Below are 27954 nucleotides of genomic sequence, written 5' to 3'. Positions count from 1 at the left end.
CAAAACAAATTGACGCCAAAATCGTCGCCAGCAGAAATGGCCATAAGATCTGTCAAATCAACTGTGAACAAAATTTTATATACTCAATAATCACATTATTTCCCAAAATTGAGCCCTGTTTTTAATGCAGATTGACATTATTTTCTAAGAACACTAACATAATTTTAGAATAAAGATGTTGGCGACGATTTTGAAAGTGCCTAAAAATGGTTGGCGCGTTTTGTTATCAAGGAAACAGACAATATTGATTTGGAAAATGTATTGGAGGTAACCACTTTCCCTTCGAGGGGGCTCGAACCCATGACCCTACAGTACGCTAGACTGGTGGAGGGTTCTTAAAAACAACGTTTTTCGCGTTACGTAATATTTGAACAGACCCTGTGTCAGTATAATTTATTACTGAAGCACATCGGGTACAACATGTAACGTAAACCATTTCTGTTATGATTTGGCTATCGTTTTGAACTATGTGGGAAATTATTATTTTTCAGTGTAGGCGTTTGATGGTGTAAAAATTGTTGCTGGCAACACGATCAATATGTCATATTCTTGATTTTGTTTTCGATCATTCCGGATTTTTTTCCAATTTCATTTTCACACTTTCCAACTTCAGCAGAGTCGAGTTCCTCGGTGTCCGTCGCGTTTTTGTCCATCCGGAGTTAAAATAATCTTATATTCTGCTCTCAAAATGAGTTCCAAATCGGAATCTAAAAGCAAGGGAACATTTCAACCAGTAAGCATGGTTTAATATTAGAATTGCAAATCAAATGTAACTGAATATGACCTTTTCCGGTGTTGTAGGATTCAGATGTGCACATCACAATTGACGACCAGATGAAGATCAATAAGTTCGCCAATTATAACGCGAAAGTAGAAGATCTCAAGGAGGAACTGAAGATCAAACAGAATGAACTAAAAAATTTGGAGGAAGCTGGTGACGAAATTGAACTGTTGGACAACGATACCCTGATACCGTTTCTAATCGGAGAAGTGTTCATGTCGCATGACTTATTGCGAACGCAGGTTGGTTATTAACCCATACTCTCCCAGCGTCCTATAAACAGGGCAGCTCTAAAACGCTTATACTAATGACACACTGGCGCTATTCGTACCATGGTATAAGTTGAACCACTAGTGTGTCACCTTGTACCATGCTGGTACAACGTGGAAAACCATGGTACAATATGTACTAGGGTATATAACCGTGGTACTTGTACCACCAGTGTGTCTAGAAAATATATTTTAGTTACTAGATAAAGATTGTCGCTTCGGTTCCCTTTGTTCTGCTGTCCGGAACATGTTGGGTATCAAGCTGTCAAATCGTATGGATTTTCCTTTGACATTTAGCTCCTCTATCCTCGCCAGCAAAAGATGTTCCGGACAGCGACGACAGCGACAATCTTTATCTAGTAACTAAAATATCTTTTGTCTTTAGTATTAGACTACGTTCAGACTGGTGATATAGCTACTTGATATAGGGAATTTTGACATGAGGTGTCATATGCATATTTGCAAAGAAAATAAGGTACGTGAACTTTGATGTCAAGCTACTCTATATCAAGTGATATAATGCCGTTATACGCATAACTGTCCCATGTATATAGGGAATCCCAGCAAACATGGGACAAACATACGTATGACGGCAGTATAGCTTGTAGTCTGAATGGCACATAAGCAAACTTCGCCTACATTCCGGTATGGAGATGTTTGGCATAATGCATGGACCCCCGATAATAGGACCGTTTTTAATTTGAACATTTTTGCCTTTCTCGTGCAACAAAGTTGTACAGAAAGACTATATGATCACTCCAAAAACGAACGTTTGATAGGAGCCCTGGAGACCCATAGTGTTATATAACAAACGACTCAGCTTGACGAACTGAGGTGATGTCTGTATGAGCATATGTATGTGTGTGTGTATGTGTACAAATTTTGCAGACACTTTTTTAAAACTTATCATTGTCCGAATTACTTGCAACAGGCTCCATTCGACGGGGAGTCTTGTCCCAACCCCGTACTGCTTACAGTTTTTAATTAAATTGCTTTTAGAATTTTTGAGAATAGTTTAAAAACTTCTTCGTATGCTTTCCCGTGAAGATTTTTTCGACTATCATCTTTCTGCTTCTTCTTCTTCTTCTTCATGCAACATAAAAGCGCCAATTAAGAAAGGGAAAAACTATATTTTTTATTTAATTTGTCGTCAAATGTTTTGTAGACCGTTACATAAATATATTTAGCTATATGAACAACAATATATTAGTTTATATTACCTATAAATATCGTTGATTGGTTCAACTCGTATAAAAAAATGCTTTTTTAATGAAATTTTAATTCATTGTCACATCAATTTTATCGCTATATGCGTTATAATAAGACATTATTCTATTTAGAGGCGCATGTTTCGCATAGTTTGTTCTACGCGAAACAAGCGCCACTAAACAGTATAATGTCCTGTTATAACGCATATAGCGATAAAATCGTCGCTTATTAGAAACAAATGAATAATCAATAACTTGCAAAACAAATATCTAATACATAAAATTTTACAATTTCAGGAATTATTGGCTGAAGCTAAGGAAAAGAAAAAGCAGGAGATTGAAAACATCCAAAAACTGTCCAAAGATATCCAGGACAAGATGGGCGAACTTAAAGCACATTTGTATGGTCGTTTTGGAAGTAATATTTATCTCGAAAATGATGAATAAATACATTTGAAGGCAATTCTTCTAATTTAAACATGTGTTGCTTGTAACGTCGATGACTGGTTGCCTACACAACTGAATGTTTTTGCTACGGAATATAAACAAAATTTCCTTCCAGCAAGCCACCAAAGACAGTTCCTGGAATAAAATTTTGTTTTATTAATTGACATACTAAAACTGATCATTTTTAGCCTACCTCTAGTATAGGTTCCTTAAATGGAGCTCGATAGTGTTCCCATCGCATTAGTTCTTGCATTTTGAGTGCGTGTTTTGGTTCTATTTGGGTTACTTTTGGCTTGGCTTTCCCTATTTGAAATTTGCTCCGTTCCGGTGTGACGGCTATTTTCTGATTCGCATTGCTAATTGGTTCTGGAATATCACCATGGCCACTGCAATGGCAACCCAACATTTGATGGGTGTTGCAATCGTCACCATCGTCGGCCATTGAAAACAAGTCTTTCAACTCCTGGTCGGAAAATTTGAGGTTGCTCAAGTTTTGCTTTAAATCAACGACACTTCCACTGAGGGATGATTTCGAAATCTGCCTCTGATAAATTTTCTCCTCAATGGAGAAGGCGGTGATCAAACGGTAGATAAACACCGTTCGTGTCTGTCCATCTCGCCAGATACGAGACATGGCTTGGAGGTCGCTTGCCGGATTCCAGTCATTGTCGTACATCACCAAACGCGACGCCCCGGTTAGGTTTAGACCAGTTCCGCCAGCTTTGGCGCTTAGCAGAAAAATGAATGTGTCCGTATTGTTGAAACTCGAAACAATTTTACAGCGATTGTGGGGAGGCGTAGACCCATCTAAACGGCAGAACTTGTAGTTATAGTGTTCGCAAAGTCCCATAATCATATCCAACGTTTTGCTATAATAGGAAACGATTACAACCTTTTCCTGGCGTTCGATAAGAGCTTCCAATAGCGATTCTAATACGGCAAGTTTACCAGAATCCGTTGGACCCATGTCTTGCCACGCTGGTATTTTGTCGTTCAGTAGCTTGATAATCGATTCACATTCGATGTTCTCTGTTGTTGCAATGAGTGAAGGATGATTGCAGATTTTCTTCAATATTGTAATCATTTGCAGTGGGGACGTGCTGCTTGGATCAGTTCCATTGTAGTATTGTAGCGCAACACGAAAGAGAACCCGTTGTAGCACCGAAGGATGGCAAAATATAACAACTTCCTGTTTTTCCGGCAAATAATTATTGATGATTTCCTGGGTCCTTCGCAGTATAAATGAAGAAGTAACACTATTCAACTCTTCAAGTTTGCATTTTCCAAGATCCTGGTATTGCGGGAGTACGCCCGGTTGTTGAGACTGAAGAATTGGTATTTCATATTTGGTTTTGAATTCAGAATAAGTCCCGAGGAGTCCGGGGTTTACAAAATTGATTAGAGAATAGAACTCGTTTAATTCATTTTGTATTGGCGTTCCAGTGAGGATTATTCTTCGGGAACAGTCAATAGCATCCAGGATTGACGAAACTTTGATGGCACTGTTTTTCAAACGATGTCCTTCATCGCAGATTATCAGATCGAACTTGACAGAATCGAGTTCCAAAATTTGTTTTGATAGTAGCTCATATGAAATGATCAATATTGGTATGTGACTTGATTGTGCATATTTCTTCAATTTATTTGTTGGGCTTGCAATGAATGTAAATATCCTTTCCGATTTTAGCCACTTGTTGAATTCTTTTTCCCAGTTCTCTACTAGAGTGCTTGGTGTTACAATAAGAACCCTCTTCAGGATCGGATGACCATATGGCCCCTGCTTGAGCAATGTGTGTATCAAAGCAATACATTGTAAAGTTTTACCCAGCCCCATTTCATCTGCCAAAATAGCACCGAATTGCTCGATATTTTCTGAACATCGAAATCCCAATATACATTCGTAAAGAAAACTTACTCCCTCTCTCTGATGCGGCCTCAAATGCTTAGATAGAACGTACGGAACGGTGACATCGGACACAGGACTTTTCCTTTGGTTGTAATTCCACTGATGCTCAAAACTTGGTCGCAACATGACGAGTTGGACAAAATCTGGAGGAATTTCTTCAATAGTTACACCAACTTGTTTAAAAGAGTTTCCTGAAGACGATTCTCCATGCAGTGATTTTTCGCAAACTTTGGGGGTGTTGAAGACATTGTGTTTCATTTTCTTAGCCAGGGGGATATCCTGTACCGTATTTTCCTTCTCTGTTTTGTTATCAACATTATCAACACATAGTTTCTCCATCACCTCAACCTCTTTGGTGCCCACTATCAAACGAGTACCTTCCACGATCGTGTCCACCTTAATACCGGTTGAACTGGCTATCGTTTTCCCTTCATCATCTTTCAATGTGGCCGTTCGTCCCGACAGTTCTAAGGTACCGTCTCCTTCCCACGTTTTGTGCTTCTTAGTGCTTATTTTCCCCCACACAACGATGAATCGAAACTTCGGCTGCGTATTTGAGCTGCTGTCTGCTGCACTAGACTCCGATGAATGTTTCCTCGTGATTGCTAGGCTTTTCAGGATGTGTGCATGATTCTCGTTACTGTTGAGCAGATTTACAACAGCCGAATCTGCTTTCTCCATTTGGAACTGTTTCAACTGCGATTCATTGGTCTGTCTCAAAGTAGCGGTTGAACTCGGCTTAACCCCTTTCATGGAGGGAGCACTACTTCGGCGCATGGTTGTGCTGAAATAACAACTTTATCGTTACCCAGATTGTTAAAATAGAAACAATAAAACAGGCAAACCTATATTAAATTAACGTAGTAATTTAAATAATACAAAATTATCTAAAGATATCTGGATTTCAACGGGTTCAATTATTATGAATACTCGGAATACTCTTTTTAAATTTTCTGTTCACAAACACCCTGTTGGGATATTATTTACCTGGTATTTATCAGCTGAGATCTCTGTGCGGGCTGTCGGTGCGGTCGGTGCAGTGCAGCACGGGGCGACTACCACAGTTGATCGAATGTTTTCATCGCGCGAGAGGGGAATGAACACGTTCAATGAAAAATACAAAAAAAATCAGTTTCATTCACATTGATCAACCAGCAACAGCCCTATAACAACGTACTAGAATGTAAACAGCAAGAAGTAAACCACCGTTCTACGCATATTGTCCCATGTAATACCTTGATGAAAAAATCGAAAAAATAATCTTAAACTCGAGTCAACTGATCCCATATTGAAAAAAAAAACAAGTTGTCGTTCGATAATGGAGATTGAAAAACGTTTACCTAAAGTGTGGTCTTGTTCTGTCTAATGAGCGGCTTCAAGTCATTTCCATCCGCACGGTTCCATTTGTAAAAAAACGAGCGGTTGGGAGAAAGTTCTTGCTACTTCAACCATTGCTCATATATATAGACAGCTCTATATTCTGTCTTGGAAAAATATTACGCTCATTACATTCCAAAATTATTGGTAAAATTTTTAGATCCATAATCGATTATGAAATTAATGGGACGCTAAATCTCGGGTACTTATTCAAAAGGACGTATGTGATTTTGTAAACAAAGATTCAAACGTCGATTTGTCCAATCTGATGGCACTCCCACGCAAACCAACACCACCAACAGGTAGCCGAAGGCTTCCCCTACCTGTCTGTGTTGATGGTTTGCGTGGGAGTGCTATCAGATTGGACAAATCGACGTTCGAATCTTTGTTTACAAAATCACATACGTCCTTTTGAATAAGTACCCGAGAAATAGTTTAATTTTTTTTATCAAAATGTAACATGGGACAGTAATGCATAGAAGGGCAGTAAATGGCAGACGTAAAAAAATATGTGTAGTCTTTTATCGCGTTTATGCTGTTTCCTATTAATAAGTTTAAGTTATATGAATATTCTTGGTACAAAATTAATATTGTGAATCTTAAAAACATCAGTTCACATATTACCTAACCAGTCCACAGATCAAACAAAATTTTGAAAGGAAAAGGAAATTTTAGCAGACTCGTTTTAGTGACGTGTACCTATAACGAATGACTATCAGGCCAGTAGTGCCATATCACTGCCCGATAAGCTTTGCAGAGCGATTCGGATTCTGCGAACGATAACACTAGGACCGCACAAGGAGTATCCTCGTTATTTGTTTCTTATTTCGTAGAGCTACCAAACTATCACATCAGGTATGAGCGTTCGGAAGCGGCAGGAGCGGCCCGATCCGGATCGAGAGCAGCTGTTGACATCGCAGTACACCGGCCACGATGACGATAAACACGAAGCAAGTGATTTGAGCGGGGATTGGAGCAACATTGCTATCCTGTTCTTCTTATACTTGCTCCAGGGTATTCCGATTGGTTTGGCGGCTGCAATTCCAATGTTGCTGCAGAACCGTGGGGCCAGTTATAAACAGCAGGTAAATAGTATGATTGTTTCCTCAAATGCTTACATTCGTCGAACTAACTACTAATAGGTAGGGGTCTTTCTACCTAATCAAAATGAAACAATCAGATGATTAATATTTGATACTCAAATGTTTTTGTTTGGTTCTACCGTGACCTGCCCTAATTCCGCGCCAATACCGTGGTTTTCATTCAAATTGGTGAATACAGAGATACTATCAATCATACACATCACGTTATTTGATGAAATACACAAATATAGCAGAAAATGTTGGCATATATTATTGTGAGTATTTGTAACATAAATTAGTCACTAAAAAAATAATGCGATAAATGCTTCGACGTCGACCATTCAATACTATGCATCCGCTTAGCAAAACGCCTAAAATTAGGGTTTTATTTCCAATTCTAGTAACTCAACGTTTAATGTATGCAGGATAACTGATGTCTATAAATAGGCATCAGCATCATCGAGATAAATCATATATTGCCAAGGACTTATGTTGGAAGACTTAAAGATGATCTACTGAACACTCAAAACGTTTTCGTTTTTTCACCTAGTTTCTTCTTCTGTTTACAGGCCGAATTCAGTTTCGCCCATTGGCCGTTCAGTATGAAGCTGCTGTGGGCTCCAATCGTGGATTCGCTCTACTGGAATCGCTTCGGACGACGCAAATCATGGCTCATTCCAACTCAGTATCTGATCGGCGTATTCATGCTGATCCTGTCCGTGCACGTGAATCGTTGGCTTGGTAGTGGCACCGCCGAGGATGGTGCAGACCACATTGCACCGAACGTGCCCATTCTGACAGTGATATTTTTTGCGTTGAATTTCCTTGCGGCCACGCAAGATATTGCCGTCGATGGGTGGGCGTTGACTATGTTGAAGCGTTGCAACGTAGGGCATGCGTCGACATGTAACAGTGTTGGACAAACAGCGGGGTACTTTCTCGGATATGTAGCTTTTATGGCATTGGAGTCGGCCGAATTTTGCAACAATTATCTACGTTCAGAACCGTCTGATGAAGGATTGGTAACACTTCCTGGATTCCTCTGGTTTTGGGGTATTGTGTTCTTAGTCACAACCACATTGGTGGCACTGTTCAAGAGAGAACATCTCCCGAGCATCGAACGGGGGCATGATGAGCATGTGCAGCTAGATATCAAGCAGACGTATAGTTTGCTGGTCGACATCATCAAAATGAAACCAATCTTGATTTTAACAGCAATCCTGTTAACAGTTAAAATTGGATTTGCCGCCTGTGATGCAGTAAGCTCCCTGAAGCTAATCGACGCGGGAGTACCGAAGGATAAATTAGCGTTGTTAGTGGTACCCCTAGTCCCTCTTCAAATAGTTCTCCCTTTGATCATCAGTAAGTACACGACCGGACCACGCCCCATGGAAGTGTATTTGAAAGCTATTCCGTATAGGATAGGCCTAACATTGGTCGCTGCAGCAGTGGTTTGGTTTACACCGGTACTCATTCACAATCACCACGTCCCTTATTACTATTACATGATGCTGTTAACAAACTATGGTCTGTACCAGATCGCACTCTACAGCATGTTCGTGGCGGTGATGGCCTTTTTTGCGCGAGTTAGCGATCCTGCCGTTGGCGGGACGTACATGACTCTCCTGAACACCCTCAGCAATCTCGGAGGAAATTGGCCAACCACGGTTGTACTTTGGATGGTAGACGTACTCACATGGAAACAGTGCTCAAACGCGGTAGATAACCCGTGTTCAGATACCGTCGAACAAGAGGTAAGATTTACGTTACACAATATTAAATGTTTCGGAAAATCAAGATGCAGTTTAATAATTTTCGAAAGGTCACGTGCTTAAAAATTACATTTGAGATTTAGGTTATGTACCTACCGTCGAAAATTGCTGGTTATTATTTCCTAACATTATAGCTATTTCTTCTGTCTTATAAATCGTCTGTTACTTATAAATATATCCTGCGTTATTTTATGCACGCTGTTCAGCCAACGAGCTTTACCACATCATATAAATTAATCTCAGTTAAAATCAGATGTGAACTTTTACATCATATGATAAAGCTTTTAAGATGTTTTTCTGTATGGTTATTCATTACTCCAATTCACTACCGCTTACGTTGAGGTTGAACAAACGCACCTTTAATGATCCGAACGTTTTATTTCAGGCATGCATCAATGATGGCGGGAAGTGTAATATCAGAATTGATGGATATTATATAGAAATAGCGGTATGTCTGGTGTACGGAATCTTATGGTACCAATGGGGAAAGCACAAAATTCGCTACCTCCAAGGCCTACCCTTAAGCGCTTGGCGCGTTGTACGGCGGCAGCGGATGCATTCGAGTTAGCAATTAATGCAGCTTATATAAATAGTTTGTAAGTGTAGTTGTATAGAATGTAGGCATTCTTTATCCACCGGCAGCGCGAGTGCAAAAATGATTTTAGTTGAAAATTGTTTTCTTTTAAATTTTATTTGATCAGAGAGTTGCTTTGCACAAATAGAAATAACTGATTATTCCATGAGTAACATTACCAGCACCTATAGCGTAGCTATGTGCGGATATATAGTTTCGTAGAATAGGGGATATTACTGTTGTGTAACACATCTAATTCCATCGATAGCCACTCCATGGTTCGCTTAATTTATTTTGCATATTAATATAGCATAGCTATATTTTTTGTTGATAATATGTTTGTAAGATATTGCGGATTCCACTATTGAGAACAAAATAATATATACAAATTTGTAAAATCTTTTCATAAAAAAACAACCGAAAGTCTAGATAGGTTCGTGGATAGTTCTAGTCTGTACTTAAAGAAGTTTTATTACTGCATTTATTTTTTTTATTGGAAATTATAATGTATTTCTAAATAATAGGCGCAATAATTTGGAAACAGTGGTCATTTTGTTATCTACCATCAGCATGGCGCTAAGCTCTATGGACAAATACTTCTATAACTGGGGTTGCTTTTTACGCGTTTTACTTTTCGGTTATTTCTGGCTTTTGAATTTAATAAAATATTAAGGTAATATTGGCATTAAGTTCCTTTTCATTGGCTTGTTTCTGATGAGATTTCATTCGGAGCCATGAGATGAAATCCAGGAGCAGTTTCCCTATATTATTGTCCGAATCGTGTCGCTCTGAGGTTGCTATGATATTTTTTGACAATGGGTTATCCGCTTTGAGCACGCCTACTCTCGGACATTTGGATTTACAGTTTTTGAATCGCCATACTGATTCAAAGTGAAATTTTTCGAAATTAATCCCTTTTATTGGGGTCTTCAGTTAACCTGACTAGCAAAGGCGTAGGTTTGCCAATTCGTTGAACGTTGTAAACGTTGTTCGTAAACGTTGATTAGGCTGTAATTGAAGAATTTGCCCCGTATTCTTAACACACAGATTCGTTCGCTAATGTGTTTCCACCGCATCACTCGCTTCATCTGCTTGCCCATCACTACGAAACCAACTCCATGCTCTGATTTTCCGTAGCCGTTGTGATAGATGTTATATTTGAATGCAGTGTTGGTCGTGGGGTCCACGGTTCGGAATTCACCTTTTGTCTTTTTGAATAGCGGCCTCGTTCACTCCAACATTCTGCAGTTCACGAGCCAGAAGGCTCACTCGTCCAGGTTCATTTAGGGTCCTGATATTCCAGGTATCGAGTTTCCAATCATACACCTTATTTCTTTGCCGGGTCGGTTGCCAAAAAACGTTTTCTTTTTTTATGTAGATTTAGATGAGTGGAATAAACAAAAGATGGACTTCACGTCCAATAATATCGACTTTGCTAACCATAATGTAAATTTGATGTTCGGAATGTTTTCTCCAAATTTCAAGTGATTCCAGAAAAATTAATTGCGATACGTATTCACCCTAATGATGGTCGTACACATATTATGTAAGCACTTATGGGGAGAGTGGGGGTCTGTCGCTTTCTCACGCTCCATGTGAATATAAATTATTTGTATAATCTGTGAACAAGAGATTACGGACCGGAACCATCGGCGAAGACCACTGCGACGAAAAGGGACTAGCGATTGGAAACTCGGTTCGTGGAACTGCAAATCTCTCAACTTCATCGGGAGCACACGCATACTCGCCGATGTGCTCAAGGACCGTGGATTCGGCATCGTAGCGCTGCAGGAGGTTTGTAGGAAGGGATCAATGGTGCGAACGTTTAGAGGTAATCATACCATCGACCAGAGCTGCGGCAACACACATGAGCTGGGAACAGCTTTCATAGTGATGGGCGATATGCAAAGGCGCGTGATCGGGTGGTGGCCGATCAACGAGAGAATGTGCAGGTTGAGGATCAAAGGCCGGTTCTTCAACTTCAGCATAATCAACGTCCATAGCCCACACTTTGGAAGCACTGATGATGATAAGGACGCATTCTACGCGCAGCTGGAACGTGAGTACGACAGCTGCCCAAGCCACGACGTCAAAATCATCATAGGAGATTTGAACGCTCAGGTTGGCCAAGAGGAGGAGTTTAGACCGACTATTGGAAAGTTCAGCGCTCACCGGCTGACGAACGAAAACGGCCTACGACTAATTGATTTCGCCGCCTCCAAGAATATGGCCATTCGCAGCACCTACTTCCAACACAGCCTTCCGCATCGGTACACCTGGAGATCACCACTGCAGACAGAATCACAAATCGACCACGTCCTGATTGATGGACGGCACTTCTCCGACATTATCGACGTCAGGACATATCGTGGCGCTAACATCGACTCTGACCACTATCTGGTGATGGTTAAGCTGCGCCCAAAACTATCCGTCATCAACAATGTTCGGTACCGACGACCGCCGCGGTACGACCTAGAGCGACTGAAGCAACCTGATGTCGCCACTGCATACGCGCAGCATCTCGAGGCAGCGTTGCCGGAAGAGGGTAAGCTCGATGGGGCCCCTCTTGAGGACTGCTGGAATACAATTAAAGCAGCCATTAACGACGCAGCGGAGAACAACGTCGGGTATGTGGGACGAGTCGACGGAACGATTGGTTCGACGAAGAGTGCAGACAAATTCTGGAGGAGAAGGACGCAGCGCGGGCGGTCGCGCTGCAGCAAGGTACCCGGCAGAACGTGGAACGTTATGGACGGAAGCGAAGACAGCAGACTCGCCTTTTTCAGGAGAAGAAACGCCGCCTGGAAGAAGCGGAGTGCGAGGAGATGGAACAGCTGTGCCGTTCTCAAGAAACACGCAAGTTCTACCAGAAGCTCAACGCATCCCACAAAAGCTTCGTGCCGCGAGCCGGGATAGGGATGGGAGCATCTTGACGGACGAACGTGTGGTGATCGAAAGGTGGAAGCAGCACTACGAGGAACATTTGAATGGCACTGAGAGTACAGGCAGTGAAAGTCAGGGCAGCGGAGGTGATGACTACGTCAGTTCAGCGGACGATGGCAGCGGAGGAGATGACTACGTCAGTTCAGCGGACGATGGAAGCCAACCAGCCCCCACCTTGAGGGAAGTTAAGGATGCCATCCAACAGCTAAAGACCAATAAATCAGCTGGTAAGGATGGTATCGGAGCTGAGCTCATCAAGATGGCCCCGGAAAAGCTGGCCACTTGCCTGCACAAACTGATAGTCAAAATCTGGGAAACCGAACAGCTACCGGAGGAGGGGAAGGAAGGGGTTATATGCCCCATCTACAAGAAAGGCGACAAACTGGAGTGTGAGAACTTTCGAGCGATCACCATTCTTAATGCCACCTACAAAGTGATATCCCAGATCATCTTCCGTCGTCTGTCACCATTAGTGAACGAGTTCGTGGGAAGTTATCAAGCCGGCTTCGTTGACGGCCGCTCGACAACAAATGCCGTGAATACCAGGTCCCAACGCATCATCTGTTCGTTGATTTCAAGGCGGCAAACGACAGTATAGACCGCATAGAGCTATGGAAAATTATGGACGAGAACAGCTTCCCTGGGAAGCTTACCAGACTGATCAAAGCAACGGTGGATGGTGTGCAAAACTGTGTGAAGATTTCGGGCGAACACTCCAGTTCGTTCGAATCGCGCTGGGGACTAAGACAAGGTGATGGACTTTCGTGCCTGTTGTTCAACATGGCTTCATGCGGAGAGCCGGGTGTAACAGCCGGGGTACGATTTTCAACAGATCCAGTCAATTTATTTGTTTCGCGGATGACATGGACATTGTCGGCCGAACATTTGCAAAGGTGGCAGAACTGTACACCCGCCTGAAACGTGAAGTAACAAAAGTTGGCCCGACAGGGCCCGCCTGGGAAGCAGTGTTACGATAGACGGGGATACCTTCGAGGTGGTCGAGGAATTCGTCTACCTCGGGTCCTTGCTAACGGCTGATAACAATGTAAGTCGTGAAATACGAAGGCGCATCATCTGTGGAAGTCGGGCCTACTACGGGCTCCAGAAGAAACTACGGTCAAAAAAGATTCGCCACCGCACCAAATGTGTCATGTACAAGACGTTAATAAGACCGGTAGTCCTTTACGGACATGAAACATGGACAATGCTCGAGGAGGACTTGTAAGCACTCGGAGTATTCGAGAGACGGGTGCTTAGGACCATCTTTGGCGGTGTGCAAGAAGACAGTGTGTGGCGGCGAAGAATGAACCATGAGCAGGAACTAATAACCGGGACATCGGAGTCCCGAAGAACCGATTTAAAATTCATGCAACCCAGATGAGCTGACGAGACCAGCACCGCCAGAGGCGCTAGTGTATTTTACTCATATTATGGTAAATTTATTTGAAAGTGTTTGCTGTGAGTTTTGACAGTTTTGGCTGATTGACGTCTCTGACAAAATCGAATGTACGCGCGCCAAAAGTGTTTTTGGTTTTTTCGCTTCTACAGTTTCCTTTTCGTTTTCGGGATTATTGAAATTAAAACTGTTATCTGGTTCTACAATTAATTTATATCCCGTCTAAAGGTAAGTTTAATATTATAATATTTGAATTACAACTATATTTTTTTGTTTCTATTTGCAGCATCCGTAAATTCCTCACAATGTTGATTTGATTAAATCACAAGTTATTGACACCGATAGAGAACTATTTATATACCGTCAAGGGGCGGAAAGGGAAATTGGAGCAGCACAGGATCGGCAGCCGAGGAAAAACGGTGACCGCGAAATAGCCTATCACAAAATGTTGAGAATGAACCTTGTGCCCCCTAGTTGGCAAAAACCTAAGGAACCGGAGCGGGAGCAAAACAAGGCACTTTCCGCTGAAAACTTCTACGTGACCTTCCTGGAACGATCGGCTAATGTAAGCATGTATAAAATACCAATGTTTTATTTTCTAACTGTTTGATATGTTTATTTAATAGCCGAAACAAGCACCAATTACGTCTCAGCAAAATAGCCCGCTTATACTGAACCCCAGGCTGAACTTTTCCATAGCCTGCCGGAAATTATTCACTTGCACACCATCCATGAGTATTCGGAGGAATTTGTTACTGGAACGTTACGCTCATATGTAATTCTCCATGCTGGCCACAAAAGAACTGCCGGAGCAGAAAAACATGCGATTATCAAACATGTATTAGTCCCTGCCATGAGCTCGCCCAGCTCTACGGCGAACCCAGTATCCAGAAGGTAGCTAAAGCTGGAAGGGTACGAAGGGCAGGGCATGTTGCAAGAATGCCGGACAGCAACCCTGCAAAGATGGTGTTCGCTTCCGATCCGGCAGGTACGAGACGGCGTGGAGCGCAGCGAGCGAGATGGGCAGACCAGGTGCAGAACGACTTGGCGAGCGTGGGGCGTATTCGAGGATGGAGAGATGCGGCCTCGAACCGTGTATTGTGGCGTCAAATTGTTGATTCAGTGTTATCTGTTTAGATGTCGACTAAATAAATGAAATGAATAATCTGTGATAAATCATTAATTGAAAGGGGATCGGAAAACCAAGAAAAATTGCTTACGTATTAAATGTACGACCCCAAGATATACTCGTGGGCTAGTCTCTGATTTGATGTTTGTGGAGGTCAACTGCAACCACCGTCCCGAGCATTCTGACCAATGTGGTAAATAAGAAGGTGCTGATGAATCTCAGGTTCATACCAAAGCGCTGCCTCGTCCAAATTACATAATTGCTCAGGTTTCTTTAGAAATCCGGATAACCTTCTATGAAGCTTTCATGGTAAATCAAAATTTCATTTGTGGCTCAGAGACGGCAGTTTTTTGACGTAGGACTACGTCTGTCTTTTTTATATTCGGGTACACTTTACGATTGCAAAAATCAGGGACCGTCACGAAAATATGGACTTTAAACTTTAATATCCGTTTCTCTATGGATTTTCCATTTTTTTGGACCATTCGATCAAGATGAGTCAACGCTTCTATGTATTGATATGAAAATACTGATTTTTAACTATGTATTATCGAAAATTGATAAAAAGTTTAAAAATAGGTAAACCAACCAATCACGTACATGCATCACTAGCACAGACATCAAAAATCAATCACTTGCGGGTTTGGATCTAATCCTCAGTTTGAACAAGATTTCACGCAGAGCGGACGCATCAAAGCGATTGCAGCGGAGCTGACACAGCATCGTGGAGGCGCTGGTAACATTTTCAACGGAAATCCTTCGCATTGGTGGTGTGTTGCTGCTGATCATTTAACCTCAACGAATCAGCATTTTATATGAAGAAAGGGTTGATTATTTTCTGTTTATTAATAAGAGCTCTACTTATTAATTCCCATGTAGTGACTATATTTACTACCTAGTAATCCCCCAGATGAATTTGAGCCATAAAATTGAAATGTCAATTTGAGAACGGTTTTTTACGAACAGATCGTAAGTTTCGAGTGGAAGATGGATTTTCAGTCATAATTCGTTGAAAAATGACGACAAAGTCTATACTTTTTCCCATTGGTAATAATTATTTTGAATCTCATGTGTTAGATTATGGCGTGATTAGCGTGAAAAATACTTTGCCTTTCTTGTATACTTGGTTGGTTTTTGGATTTTTGACAAAATTGCTTGAGAAAAAAAGAACAAAACAATTTTTTTCACTTATGATGCGCTTTCCAACTACCGTGGAGGCACCATATTAGACGCAGTTAAGAAAATTTTAAAAAGAATCATTATTTAAAAAATAATTCCAATATGGATTCGCTTAATATTCTGCATAACGAGCTTACGACTATTATAGAATGTGTAGAAATAACAAAACTTCGAAATATAAGTGTATTTCTTAGTTTTTTAATCTGCTTTTATGTAGTACTTGAGGTGCTCAACTTGACGCACTAATTTTACTATGTTCCTTATTTGACGCAAAGTTGTTCCTAATTTGACGCACTTTAAAACTATGTTAAAACTCAATCAATTAAATGCCTTATTTTTTTATTATATCAAGACAGTGTAATAGAACTTGATACGATATAAAATAAAAAGTTAATTAATTATACAAAGAGGCATTTTTTTTATCAGTTGTTCTGCAAGTTATATGCTCTGTGGCATGTAAGTGTTTTGTTAGTTTCATGAACCCTGCACATCATCACTAGCGGAGCCAGCTATTGTTTTTTGGTGGGGCACCACTAAGCGCAAGAACAAAAGCCTTCGAGAACAATGGTGTGATTGCATTGCGTGGTGCCCCACCTCTGTCTCCGCCAGTGCACATCATTCAAAATGCTTCTTATTTACGTGTAATAATCATGTCAAAATATATATTTACGGGAAAATTAGCTTTTACATTTCATTACATAACCAGCCTACCATGGTCTGTTGTATTTGTAATAAAAACATAACTTTCTTTGATAATCTGCAATTTTGAATCTATAAACTGAGAAGTTCGTATAGCTCCTGTCTAAACTGAGAAGGATACAGAAAACGCAATTTGTATATGAACGCTTTTAGAACCACATTGAAGCTACCAATCTGCAAGTGTTACGTGACCGGCAGATATATCTCAAAAAATATGAGCTGCCCATCTATATACATTTTTTCAATGAACTATTAACATAAACTGAAGCTTGTATGAGAAAGGCAGCCATATTTTTGTTTGATTTCATATTCAGGGTTGCAGGACTACACACAAAAAAAAATAGTTGGTAAAAGTAAAAGAAACGTTGGTAAAACTGAGAAAATCAGTTAGTGATTTTCAGTAGAAAGTATAACATTGTTAAATTTACAACTGCAAAAATGTCACTTTGCTGAGAACTTCGACAAGAGTCGACTTTTCAAAATAACATTATCTTCTCAAAACTAAATGTGTATTTCACATTAGAATCCACTAGTGATTCTTTCAAAACAACAAGTGGTGAGCGCTGTCAATTTCAGAAGGCATGTTAAAATAAAATTAAACTCATATTCAAAAATGACAATTGCGTTTCTACACACAGAAAACGAACATTGATGTAAATAAATATCTTATACTCTCTTCATAAAAATTGATATATTTTATTTAAATTGAGAGTTAAAACATTCGCATTGAAAATAATATATTTTATTCAATAGTATTTTTCGTCGGGTCTAAGTGTGAATTTGAAAGTATGCACTTTCATCGTGAAAACTGTAGTAGTGTCAAACGAAGCAAGAAAGAAAACAAAATACTCACTGGGCGATGAAAAGAGAGCGCTATATTTTTGTTTTTATTTTCACGCGCCGTGAGCGTGAAACCGACTAGAAAGCTAGAAACTCTTGGTGAAACCATTTTCTGCATTGCGATATTTTTTCGTAAGTTTACATTTCCAGTTTACATTTCACATTTAATGTAAGTACGCTTAAACATTACGATAAATTCTTTACATTCATAACATTTTGTTTCCAGCTTTGAAAAACTCGAAACATTGGGGAACTGAGATGGTGAACATGCTGCTTTCACCGGAGCTGCAACTGCAGCAGCCATGGAAATTGGAATTGGAGGTCGGGATTTCAGTCATTGCAGCCGAAACATGGGCGGGTAATCGGTCTTCCAACATCGTTTGTCAGCAGTTTCCCGGTTCATCATAGTTCTCGAGAAATGGTGAGTATTAAATTGAACCATTACACACATTTTGTCCCTGTTGGTCGATTTTAGATAAATAAATGTTCAACTTGATTTATATACGATTTTCTTAGATATTACATTATTTTTCATTTACTAAATAGTTTCCCCTATCTTATTTCCAGGCATTATGAATTCAATTTCCTACAATATACCTATGGCGCAATATTTTCTGCATTACGTCCTTGAGCGACGTTGAAAGTAGTTTTAGGAGCTGCTATATAATTGTACATGGTAAATAAAATTATGTAATAAACTAAGCAAAAACCATTTATTATTCAATAACAACGGAAAAGGAATGGTTAATGGGTAATGGAAGGTTCATTCTTTGCACAGGCGCAACTTTTCTTGCGAAATTATTACACTCTTATTTACCATGGTTATGATCATTTCTATTTGACAGTTCTACAATTTTATTTAAAAGTTCAAACTTTTAATTTCAGAATGGTATTCAACTTTTGCACCATGGTTGATGTAAAAGTTTACGTACTTTTATTTTGAACATTCACAACTCTCTACGAAAAAGAACCAATGCAATTTTTCATTTTTACCAATGGTTTTTTTAATTTCAATAATGATTTTTCTTTCTGTGTAGTTTATTTACTGATTTAATTTATTTTCGTGTTTTAGATTTACATTATCTCAAATATTTGGTTCTTTTTCTGCATGTTATGGAGAGAGACAAACAGTTTCACCTCAGTTAAAAGGGTTGTATTGTTCGATTGATGATGCGTCAACATTATATGGCCTGGAGTTCTGCCAACAGTTGTCATTTCTTCTGCATCTGCTGGATCTGCCCTGGAGGAAGATGTAACGAAAAATTGGTGGTCGATGACGGCATCAGGGCCAATGTAGGCGAGCTCGTATACGCGGTGGCTGCCGATCTTCAGATGACTTACAATTATGTATATGAGCTGGCGCATCTAATTGCGGCGCAATTATGCTGTTTCCTGCTGAGGATGAGACGTATTATTTACCGTATTATTTGCACACTATTGCACAGATGGACTTGGGATACGTTTGGAACATGTTTTATACTTTACCTGTAGCGGTGCTAATCTTTCGAACCCAGTTGGCCTAGACGATAGTGACGGTGATGCTTCCCGTATAGAGGCTGCCTTTGTGGATGGTTTAGATGACGTTAAGGTTGCAGAATCATGAGATCATTCGAAACGGTTATCGCCATTCCCGAAGCTCTGCTCTTTCTATTGGCAGCATCGCGGTAAACATCACTCGTTGGCTTATTTTTCCTAAATGTGATATATACAATGAATCAATTGATAGGAAATGTATTATATCAATACCCACCTTAGTACAATTAAATATCTGTCGAGCGAATTCCGGAGCTATCAGAGAAGGCGTTTGACTAATTTCTAAATACTTTTCTTCAATTTTCCCGCCGACCAATGACAACAGAAAATTGTCAGTTTAGTCAGATCCCAAATATTTTTTTAAACAGCGTTGCCAAATTTAAAGAAAGAATGAGCTCATTTAACATTTTTCGACCTCTTAAAAGAAAAACTTTAGCACTTGAATTTACATTTTTTTATTTATAAATCATTTCTAGAAATGAAAGTTTTTGTCACATATTAACAGTTTCATTATTTAAATTAACCAAAATTTGTATAATTTTAAAATGAAAGTGCAAAATTTTCAAAAACTCAATTTATTTTTTCTCTGTGTAGTAGCGACAATAAAGCGACAGAGTAACAAATTGAAAATGTGTTCATTGTTTTGGTTTGTTAGAATTTCGTACAAAGAAAGTAAATTGAATTATATGATACTAATTTATATTAAAATATTGTTTTCTCGCAAGAATTCTAAAACTAGCATATAAAAACAGCATAATTACCAAATACCTGTAAGAAACGCGTCAAATAAACGCATCAAAATCGAAGGCAGCATAAGGCATACTATCATGGGCTGGACACTTAGTGGAATGATCCAATGTTGACTAATATTTAAAGTAGTTGAGAGTTAGTTAAAACTTTATGAATACATATTGCTTTTCCTAAGACTATTATGAAGGTTTATTAGCACTGCCTTGTCTATTCGTATGATAAGATTAATTAGGAACATCACAATGCATTGAGAGCCTAATTTGACGCAGAACATTTTGGGTTGAAAAATGCGTTCGAATGTTGTAATGTTCAAGGTAAAAGGTAAAGCTTACTCAAAATGCTCAGCTGTTTGTACGTAGGGGTAAAAGATTCTCACAAAACTTATTTTGAGTGAAAAAATGATCATCCCAACAAACATTCACTAGTTGAACTAACATCAGTGTGATGATTTAATTCAGCGCTGTGTTGAATTATGTCTGTACTATTTCTTATCACAACTTCTGTTCAAGCTTTGTTCACACAATTTTAACGAAGTTATACAACTACAACATCTCATTTTGAAAAACAAATTTATTAACTGATTCATTAAACCTTTAATAAGCATTTTACTCAATTCAGCTACATGTGAATTCTTCGAAAATAATAACACATAGAAGGTAACATCATTAAGATCTCCAATGAACGTATTTTGAAGCACTTGCTATTTTCATATAATCATTTGAAAATTTTCCTAAATCGGGTCTCGAACTGCTGTCATTTGATCATCTGCCGGTAACGTTGACATCTGCGCCATCCTTGATTTGTTAGATATGGCTCACTCAATGCATAACATAAATAAACTTATTGCTCAATATGAATCATAACTGGACTCTTATTCAATAAGTCGATCTGTCAAACCACAGTTTGTTAATAACTGTACAAGATTTATATTTCAACCTGAACAATGGTCATAACCATCGCACACTAGGAAAAATACGTAAAAATAATGTCGATAAACGATAAAATAAAATCCGTCCCCAATGCTATTTATGAATTTATGAAGAAAATAAAATCAATGTATATTCGGCCTTCCTCAAAATCTCTTGATAAACGGTTGCGATATGATTGTCAAATGCTAAGATTATTCCAATTTCGCCGTAATAAAGATCGACATCCATGCGATAATATTGGGATTCCACACATCAAAGATTCAATAATTTTCCGATGTTATTCAACGGCATTATGTCCGGCTTTTAGTAAATTTAGTTGCGCATGAATGCATGATTTTTTCATTGCTCCAGCAGTTTTGTTCGTTATAATCTCCGACAGCTTAATAAATCACGAATATAAAAAGCATGTCTTGAAAAAAAATCATTAATTTCCTATAAATCAAATTTTCCAGATCTAGAATTCAGATTTTCTTTCAAACTAAAAAGCATAAAGTTTTTTCCACTGTGCGATAGATCAGATAAATGTAAAATCCAATGGTTAAGAAGGACAACGGTTAAGAAGGATGTCTAATGCTTGCTTATTAACTTACTATTCAAACTCAATTGGACCACCTTTTCAGAGCATCACATCATAGTCAAACAGAGAACTTTGAAAATCATTAGTTTAGCACATTGTTAAACTTCCCTAATTTGCTGAAATGTGATAAAACGAAAACGTTTGTTCGACTTCAAATAAAGGTAGTGAACAAATAAATAGGCCATGTCGAATATTAGTTAGATTAAATGCTGAAATGAAATCTGTCTAGCAAATTATTCAGCATCCATTTTATTCAGCTACGAAGATCACAAATAAACAATAATTCAACCTAGATGCTTATTTGTAACTTGCCGTTGTTTGTTGGGATTCGATCCTTAGCATTGTGGCTAAGAAAGAAAGAAATTGACGCATTATGAGTATGACTTCCATATATTTTATTCGGGTACGTTGATTCTTCGTCAATAATATGCTTTTTATGCCATATATGCAAAGAAGAAGAGTAAATAAAGCCATTTAGCTTGATTCGTTGATATATTTTTGGCGAAAATAGGTTTTCTGCATCATTTGATTTGAGAGTGCGCCAAGTTTGGACCTGCGTCAAATATGGTGCTTCCACGGTAGGACTCTTCGCTAAAAAATGTAACGTGCCTTGCCTAACGTAAAACCTATTTTTTTAAAATCTCTTATTTATTTATTGTAGTGTATATAGATAAGACAGTAATCAATATGATTGCGTTAACTATTTCCTGTCTGTACGCTAAATCGATAACCATCAGGCAACCCTATAGAAACTGTATATATACCCTGTCAACCCAATGTACTCTCTCTTCTATCGATAACTCTCGAACAATATAGTTGTAAGTATAACCAAAGTGTGTGCAAATCAATTCAGCCTCCGAAGTCCCCAAATACAATAAAGTTGGCGACGAGGATAAGTGGAGATCGTGAGTGGCGGTCAACAGTGTATCGAAACAACGTGTTGCGTAGGTAGTAACGGAGTGAGATTAGAGCTACCGTTGGTCAGTGCGCATGGAACACAATAGCTGAGTGTATCCAGTTTTGAAGAACACGTGTCGCGTTACGGAGTGGTTATAAATTGATTAGAGGTTATCGGCTATCAGCAATGGCAGAAGAAGAGGAAAAGAAGCAAGTGATCGCTGGATCGTCCGGTACGAATAGAGTCGCGAACAATTTTGGATCGTTTGATAATTACGTCGCGGGTGATGATTTTGAGGTGTATGAGGAAAGAATGGTTCAACACTTTCTTTTACACGATGTTCCGAGGAACAGAAAAGTGCCGTTTCTATTAACGCATTTAGGAATGGACACGTACGCCATTCTTAAGAAGATTTTGCAACCAGTGAATCCGAGTTCCAAAACGTATCCAGAGCTAGTAACAGCTCTGAAAAAGCATTTTAGACCGGATGTGAATAAAATATCGGAACGTTACCGGTTCCACCAGGCTGATCAAAAAGCGGGTCAGACAATGTCAGAATACGTAGTGGAATTAAAAGCTCTCGCGGAAAAGTGTGAATTCGATAACTTTTTAACAGAAGCTCTCCGAGATAGATTCGTGTTTGGTATCTATGATAGCAAGTTACGCACTCATCTGTTGAAACAGAAAAAAATGTCGTTCGAAAACGCATTAGATGAATCGTTAAATTGGGAATTAGCGGAGAAGGATAATAAAGTGCGGGAAAACGTGTTGGGTGCGCACGTGGTGCGGCACGGAAAGCAAAATCGCAATCGTAGCAAAAGTCGTTCGAGGTTCACAAATAGCAATGGCGGTCAAAAAAATCAATATGGCCGGCGAAAAGTGTGCGAGAAATGTGGTCGTGATCATGAGCAGGGGAAGTGTCCAGCAAGAAGCTGGAAATGCTTCGCGTGTGGTAAGCAAGGCCACGCGGCGAACATGTGCTATTCGCGAGGATCGAAGCAAACCCGAAGCGGTAGTCAGGATTCCAGAAAGAGCCAGACCGTAGGTACGGTTGGTGGTGCGGATGATCTGGTGACAGAGATTGCCAATCTTCGGATGCAGTTAAACACGGTCGCGAGCGATAAATTGTTGGAAAAAAGCAAAGAAGTGACGAAAACATTATTTGTGGATGGCCAACCGGTTGAATTCGAAATCGATAGTGGGGCTTGTGCTTGTATCGAAAGTGGTTCTCGGACAGGCCGTTGTTTGAAATCAGCGATGGGTTCTCAACCGTGACGGGACAAGGCATACAAGTGATCGGGGGATTCAATGCTGAAGTGTCCAGTAGTCAACGAGGACCGAGCAGAAAACTGGCGCTGGTGGTGATTGAGAGTGGTAAAGCATTCAGACCACTGCTTGGGCGCACGTGGTTGGATGTTCTCTGGCCAGGATGGAGGCGCAAGTTCAAGGAAAGTATCGTGAGTATGAATAGTGTGGATTGTACCCTGATAGATTCTATTCGATCGAAATTCCCTAACGTGATATGTGACGATAACAGTCCAATTCGTGATTTTGAAGCAGAAATAATCATGGAAGATAATGTGCAACCTATTTTCCATGCTGCTTATTCTCCTCCATTTCAACAAAGACCAGCTATTGAAGCAGAATTGAACAGATTGTGCGAAGAAAATGTTCTAAGAAAGGTAGTTTTCAGTAAGTGGGCTTCACCCATAGTTGTGGTGCCTAAGGCAAATGGCAGCTTGAGACTGTGCATTGATTGTAAAGTAACTATCAATCCATATTTGCGATCGGAATATTATCCATTACCGAGAATCGACGATATATTCGCGAAGTTGGGAAACAGTAAGTTCTTTTGTGTGATTGACCTCCGGGGCGCGTATCAGCAGTTGAAAGTTTCGGAAAATTCACAACAGTTCCTAACTATCAATACGCATATAGGACTTTTCCAATATTTGCGATTGCCCTTTGGCGTGGCAACTGCTCCATCGATTTTCCAAAGCATCATGGATCAGATTCTAGGAGACATAGACGGTTGTGTAACGTATCTGGATGATGCACTGTTAGGAGCAAGAACGCTAGACGAGTGTAGAAAATTATTAGATCAGGTGCTAGAACGTTTGAGTAGATTCAACGTGAAGATTAATACAGAAAAGTGTAAGTTTTTCGTGACGTCAGTGGACTATTTGGGTCACACCATCAGTAAGGATGGAATCAGGCCAAATCAGTCTAAGGTAGATGCAATAGTAAATGCACCTGCTCCGAAAAATATCAGTGAACTGCAATCGTACCTAGGGTTGTTGAACTACTATTCGAAGTTTATCCCAAACATCTCCTCAGAGTTAAGAGTTCTGTATAGATTACTTCGAAAGGATGTGCCGTTCAGCTGGAATAGAGATTGTGAAGAGTGTTTTGTGAGAAGCAAGCAATTAATGGTGAAGAATAATTTGTTACAACTCTATGACTCCAGCAAACCGATTGTGGTAGCAGCCGATGCTAGCCCATATGGCGTGGGTGCTGTATTATCCCATGTTGTAGATGGGGAGGAAAAACCAGTGATTTTTGCCTCGTGTACGTTATCGCCAGCAGAGAAAAATTACTCACAGCTTCACCGGGAAGCTTTAGCTATAATTTTTGCAGTAAAGCGTTTCCACAAATACATTTATGGACATCGTTTCAAACTTGTGTCAGATTGTGAAGCGTTGAAGGAAATCTACCATCCACGAAAAGGAACATCGGTAATTTCGGCGTCTAGACTTCAACGGTGGGCGGTAATTTTGTCCATGTACGATTATGAGTGGGAATACAGACCAAGTAGGAAAATGGCACATGCAGATGCATTGTCAAGATTACCAGTGTTAGGTGGCACAGAGATTGATGAATCGTCTATCAATAGTTTAGAACAATATCCAGAACTACCGTTAAAGACAAGTGATGTAGCGGATCTTACAGCAAAGGATAACATTCTATCACAAGTGTATGATTTTGTTCAGTTTCAATGGCCGCAGATTATTCCGGATAGGCTGAAATACTATTATAATTTACGTAATTCTTTGAGTTGCCAAGATAATTGTTTGTTCTATGGTGATAGGTTAGTAATCCCTGAGAAATTACAAAGAATTGTACTGAAGATGTTACACACCAATCATGACGGCATTGTCAGAGGAAAAATGCTAGGAAGAGGTTTATTCTGGTGGAAAGGTATGCAAGCAGACATTGAGGAGTTCTTTAAACAATGTGAAATATGTGATAAGAGAAGAAACGTTCCGAAGGAAAAGGTTGTTTCTAAATGGCCAAGTTGTACATACCCTATGGAGAGAATCCATATTGACTTTTTCGAGTTCGAAGGCAAAATGGTACTATTAATCATAGATTCGTTTACTAAGTTTATTGAAGCTAAGGTAATGAACGGTACGAACGCAGAAAAAGTTAATGAACAGTTGGATGATTTTTTCAAATTTGTCGGGTTACCAGAGCAGATTGTGTCGGATAATGGACCACCCTTTAGTTCTTTTGAGTTTGTGCGGTATTGGGAATCGCTTAATGTTAAGATAATGAAGAGTCCAGTATATCATCCACAATCAAACGGTGCTGCTGAAAGAGGAGTTCAGACAGTAAAAAGCTTTTCGAAAAAGAGATTGTTAGAACAACAGGGCGGTAGGAAAACTTTGACTAAGAGATTGAACGAAATACTTGCTTGGTACAACAGTACCCCTTGTACGGTAACTAGGAAATCCCCAAGTGAGTTACTGTTTAGATATAAGCCAAGAACTATTCTTACAACGATAAACCCTAAGATACGTACAAGTGATACAGAATCTAGAAGAAAATGTCGAAAAAGTGTAACTATTGACGAATCGAAAAATACAGAATATGTTTTTGATGACAGGGAAACAAATTGTGAAGGAAACAAAGAGTTTAAAAAAGGGGAAAAGGTTATGTACAGAAATCATTTTAAGGAGTTAGTAAGATGGATTCCAGCTATAATATTAGAACGAATCGGGAATTTATTGTACAAAATCAAATTAACAGAAAACGGCAGTGTAAAAATTGTACATTGTAATCAATTAAGGTATCAAAGTTCCATTGTAACAACTAGTTCTACGAAGTTACCAAAACGAATATCAGAAAATGTTACAAATAAGCGTAGGCGAAGTGAATCACTAGGTGAGTCTCCACCTAACAAAGTACAAATTGATGTTAGCAGAAATCGAAGTGATTCAAACGAATCAGTTTTCCTCAGAAGATCAGTTAGAACCAAAAAGATACCGAAAAGATTTACTTTCGAAGATTATAATAGGAAGTAGAAGTTAAAAAGGGGAAAGTTGTAGTGTATCTAGATAAGACAGTAATCAATATGATTGCGTTAACTATTTCCTGTCTGTACGCTAAATCGATAACCATCAGGCAACCCTATAGAAACTGTATATATACCCTGTCAACCCAATGTACTCTCTCTTCTATCGATAGCTCTCGAACAATATAGTTGTAAGTATAACCAGTGTGTGCAAATCAATTCAGCCTCCGAAGTCCCCAAACACAACATTTATGTTACATTTTTTTTCCGCTTGCAAGGCCATTTTGCCATTTTGATCGAGATTCCACAAAGAGCGGTTCGACATTCGATGCAGCGGAGCGGACACAACAGCACGAAGGCGTGGGTGGCAGTGGCAATGCGGAAAATTTATTCTAAATTTTGGAGGCTTAGCGAAAATTCATCAAGTGGCGATTCGACAGTTTCAACGCAAGGTGCCGGCAAGCGTTTGGATGCAGTTAGTTATTGGAAAGTCGCATTGGGAAATGAAAATTGTTTTTTCTCGGGACCAACATTTTATGGAAAGAAAGAGTTAATTGCGAAAATGGATTTTTTCGGTGGAATCGGGTTTGGCGTGGTAGCTTGTTTGCTGTTAGTGATTTCATCCATTCAAATTTACTGCATCATCTCCACCCGTTTTGCACTTTGAAGAAAGTTCATATCGGATTGTAGGATCAACCTTCTTTTTTATAAAGACCTTTTTGGAGGACACCATCCTCAAAAATGGCCGAAATAAAGGAAAAATAAGCAGAATCAGAAGTGGCGTGAAACCAAAAGCAAATATATTTATCCAACTGGGAACAACTATTCTACTTCTTGATTCAGTTGGCTTCCGAGCAGATTGCTCAATGTTAATAAAACGACACAAATTATTATGACAAACCATCAATTTCGAATAGCTACGTAGTCCTACGTCACCTTTGCGTACAACCCGATTGGGCTGCACCTTTGAGTTTTTCTAACACCGGACTCGGGACTAGCCAAGAAATTTTTCTCTGGGGTTCTATGAACAGCTTGATAATTTTTTAAACGAAAACGCCACAATTAGATGGTTTGGGCTTTTAGATCTATTCCTTTTTGATCGGAAATCGTTTCTTAACATTCGTGCTTATTCTGCATCTCCAATGAAAGGAGAATAGTCGAAATCGACACGTCTCACGTGAGACGACTGTGTAATTTAAATGGGAGGCATCGACAATTATCACTTCATTCGAGATGCCTCACCTCATACGAGACGCAGAATAAGCACATTTGCTCAGATTCTGACAATTCTTTTCGAGCATTGAAGTCAGAAGTCACTGCAGTTTTTGTGATGCATGTGCACTGTGGATGGACAGAATGGAGCAGAACAAT

General features: G+C 39.5%; 4 protein-coding genes and 3 long non-coding RNA genes across 10 annotated transcripts; 5 read left to right on the top strand and 2 right to left on the bottom strand.

The window, feature by feature from the left end:
- Positions 1–575: 575 nt before the first annotated feature.
- Positions 576–2736, top strand: LOC134211245 (probable prefoldin subunit 4). The gene is made up of 3 exons (XM_062687948.1): positions 576–733; positions 802–1023; positions 2556–2736. Exons 1-3 carry the CDS (start codon positions 689–691, stop codon positions 2703–2705), a joined length of 417 nt encoding a protein of 138 aa, XP_062543932.1. The 5' UTR covers positions 576–688; the 3' UTR covers positions 2706–2736.
- Positions 2657–5718, bottom strand: LOC134211244 (DNA repair and recombination protein RAD54B-like). Of its 2 annotated transcripts, none has more exons than XM_062687947.1 (3): positions 5599–5718; positions 2899–5395; positions 2657–2840 (listed from the first exon to the last, which is right to left on the bottom strand). In XM_062687947.1, the coding sequence occupies exons 2-3, from the start codon at positions 5386–5388 to the stop codon at positions 2727–2729; spliced, it is 2604 nt and encodes an 867-aa protein (XP_062543931.1). In that variant the 5' UTR covers positions 5389–5395; positions 5599–5718; the 3' UTR covers positions 2657–2726. The 2 variants fall into 2 exon arrangements, with proteins under 2 accessions (XP_062543931.1, XP_062543930.1); XM_062687946.1 differs by lacking the exon at positions 5599–5718 and adding an exon at positions 5457–5591.
- Positions 5719–6461: 743 nt separating this feature from the next.
- LOC134211243 (acetyl-coenzyme A transporter 1) lies at positions 6462–9806 on the top strand. 2 transcript variants are annotated; one of them, XM_062687944.1, is made up of 4 exons: positions 6462–6564; positions 6628–7073; positions 7640–8824; positions 9228–9806. In XM_062687944.1, exons 2-4 carry the CDS (start codon positions 6846–6848, stop codon positions 9408–9410), a joined length of 1596 nt encoding a protein of 531 aa, XP_062543928.1. In that variant the 5' UTR covers positions 6462–6564; positions 6628–6845; the 3' UTR covers positions 9411–9806. The 2 variants fall into 2 exon arrangements, with proteins under 2 accessions (XP_062543928.1, XP_062543929.1); XM_062687945.1 differs by having other exon boundaries at positions 6470–6564; positions 6621–7073.
- A 4021-nt stretch (positions 9807–13827) lies between these two features.
- Positions 13828–14695, top strand: LOC134215531 (uncharacterized). Its single transcript, XR_009980210.1, has 3 exons — positions 13828–13983; positions 14042–14320; positions 14382–14695. It is a non-coding gene; the product is annotated as an uncharacterized LOC134215531 (long non-coding RNA).
- Positions 14696–17607: 2912 nt separating this feature from the next.
- LOC134215530 (uncharacterized) lies at positions 17608–18306 on the top strand. The gene is made up of 3 exons (XR_009980209.1): positions 17608–17771; positions 17829–18023; positions 18170–18306. It is a non-coding gene; the product is annotated as an uncharacterized LOC134215530 (long non-coding RNA).
- A 316-nt stretch (positions 18307–18622) lies between these two features.
- Positions 18623–19489, bottom strand: LOC134215529 (uncharacterized). 2 transcript variants are annotated; one of them, XR_009980208.1, is made up of 3 exons: positions 19353–19489; positions 19088–19294; positions 18623–18997 (listed from the first exon to the last, which is right to left on the bottom strand). It is a non-coding gene; the product is annotated as an uncharacterized LOC134215529 (long non-coding RNA). The 2 variants fall into 2 exon arrangements; XR_009980207.1 differs by having other exon boundaries at positions 18623–18994.
- Positions 19490–22475: 2986 nt separating this feature from the next.
- On the top strand, positions 22476–26097 carry LOC134209386 (uncharacterized protein K02A2.6-like). The gene is made up of 4 exons (XM_062685370.1): positions 22476–23435; positions 23489–25331; positions 25683–26027; positions 26084–26097. The coding sequence occupies exons 1-4, from the start codon at positions 22476–22478 to the stop codon at positions 26095–26097; spliced, it is 3162 nt and encodes a 1053-aa protein (XP_062541354.1).
- Positions 26098–27954: the final 1857 nt, after the last annotated feature.

Source organism: Armigeres subalbatus, chromosome 2 (genome assembly GCF_024139115.2).
Source record: "Armigeres subalbatus isolate Guangzhou_Male chromosome 2, GZ_Asu_2, whole genome shotgun sequence".
In the NCBI taxonomy this organism is placed as follows: Eukaryota; Metazoa; Arthropoda; class Insecta; order Diptera; family Culicidae; genus Armigeres; species Armigeres subalbatus.
The sequence above is the reverse complement of the archived record's forward strand: the minus strand, read 5'-3'. Positions and strand labels throughout refer to the sequence as shown.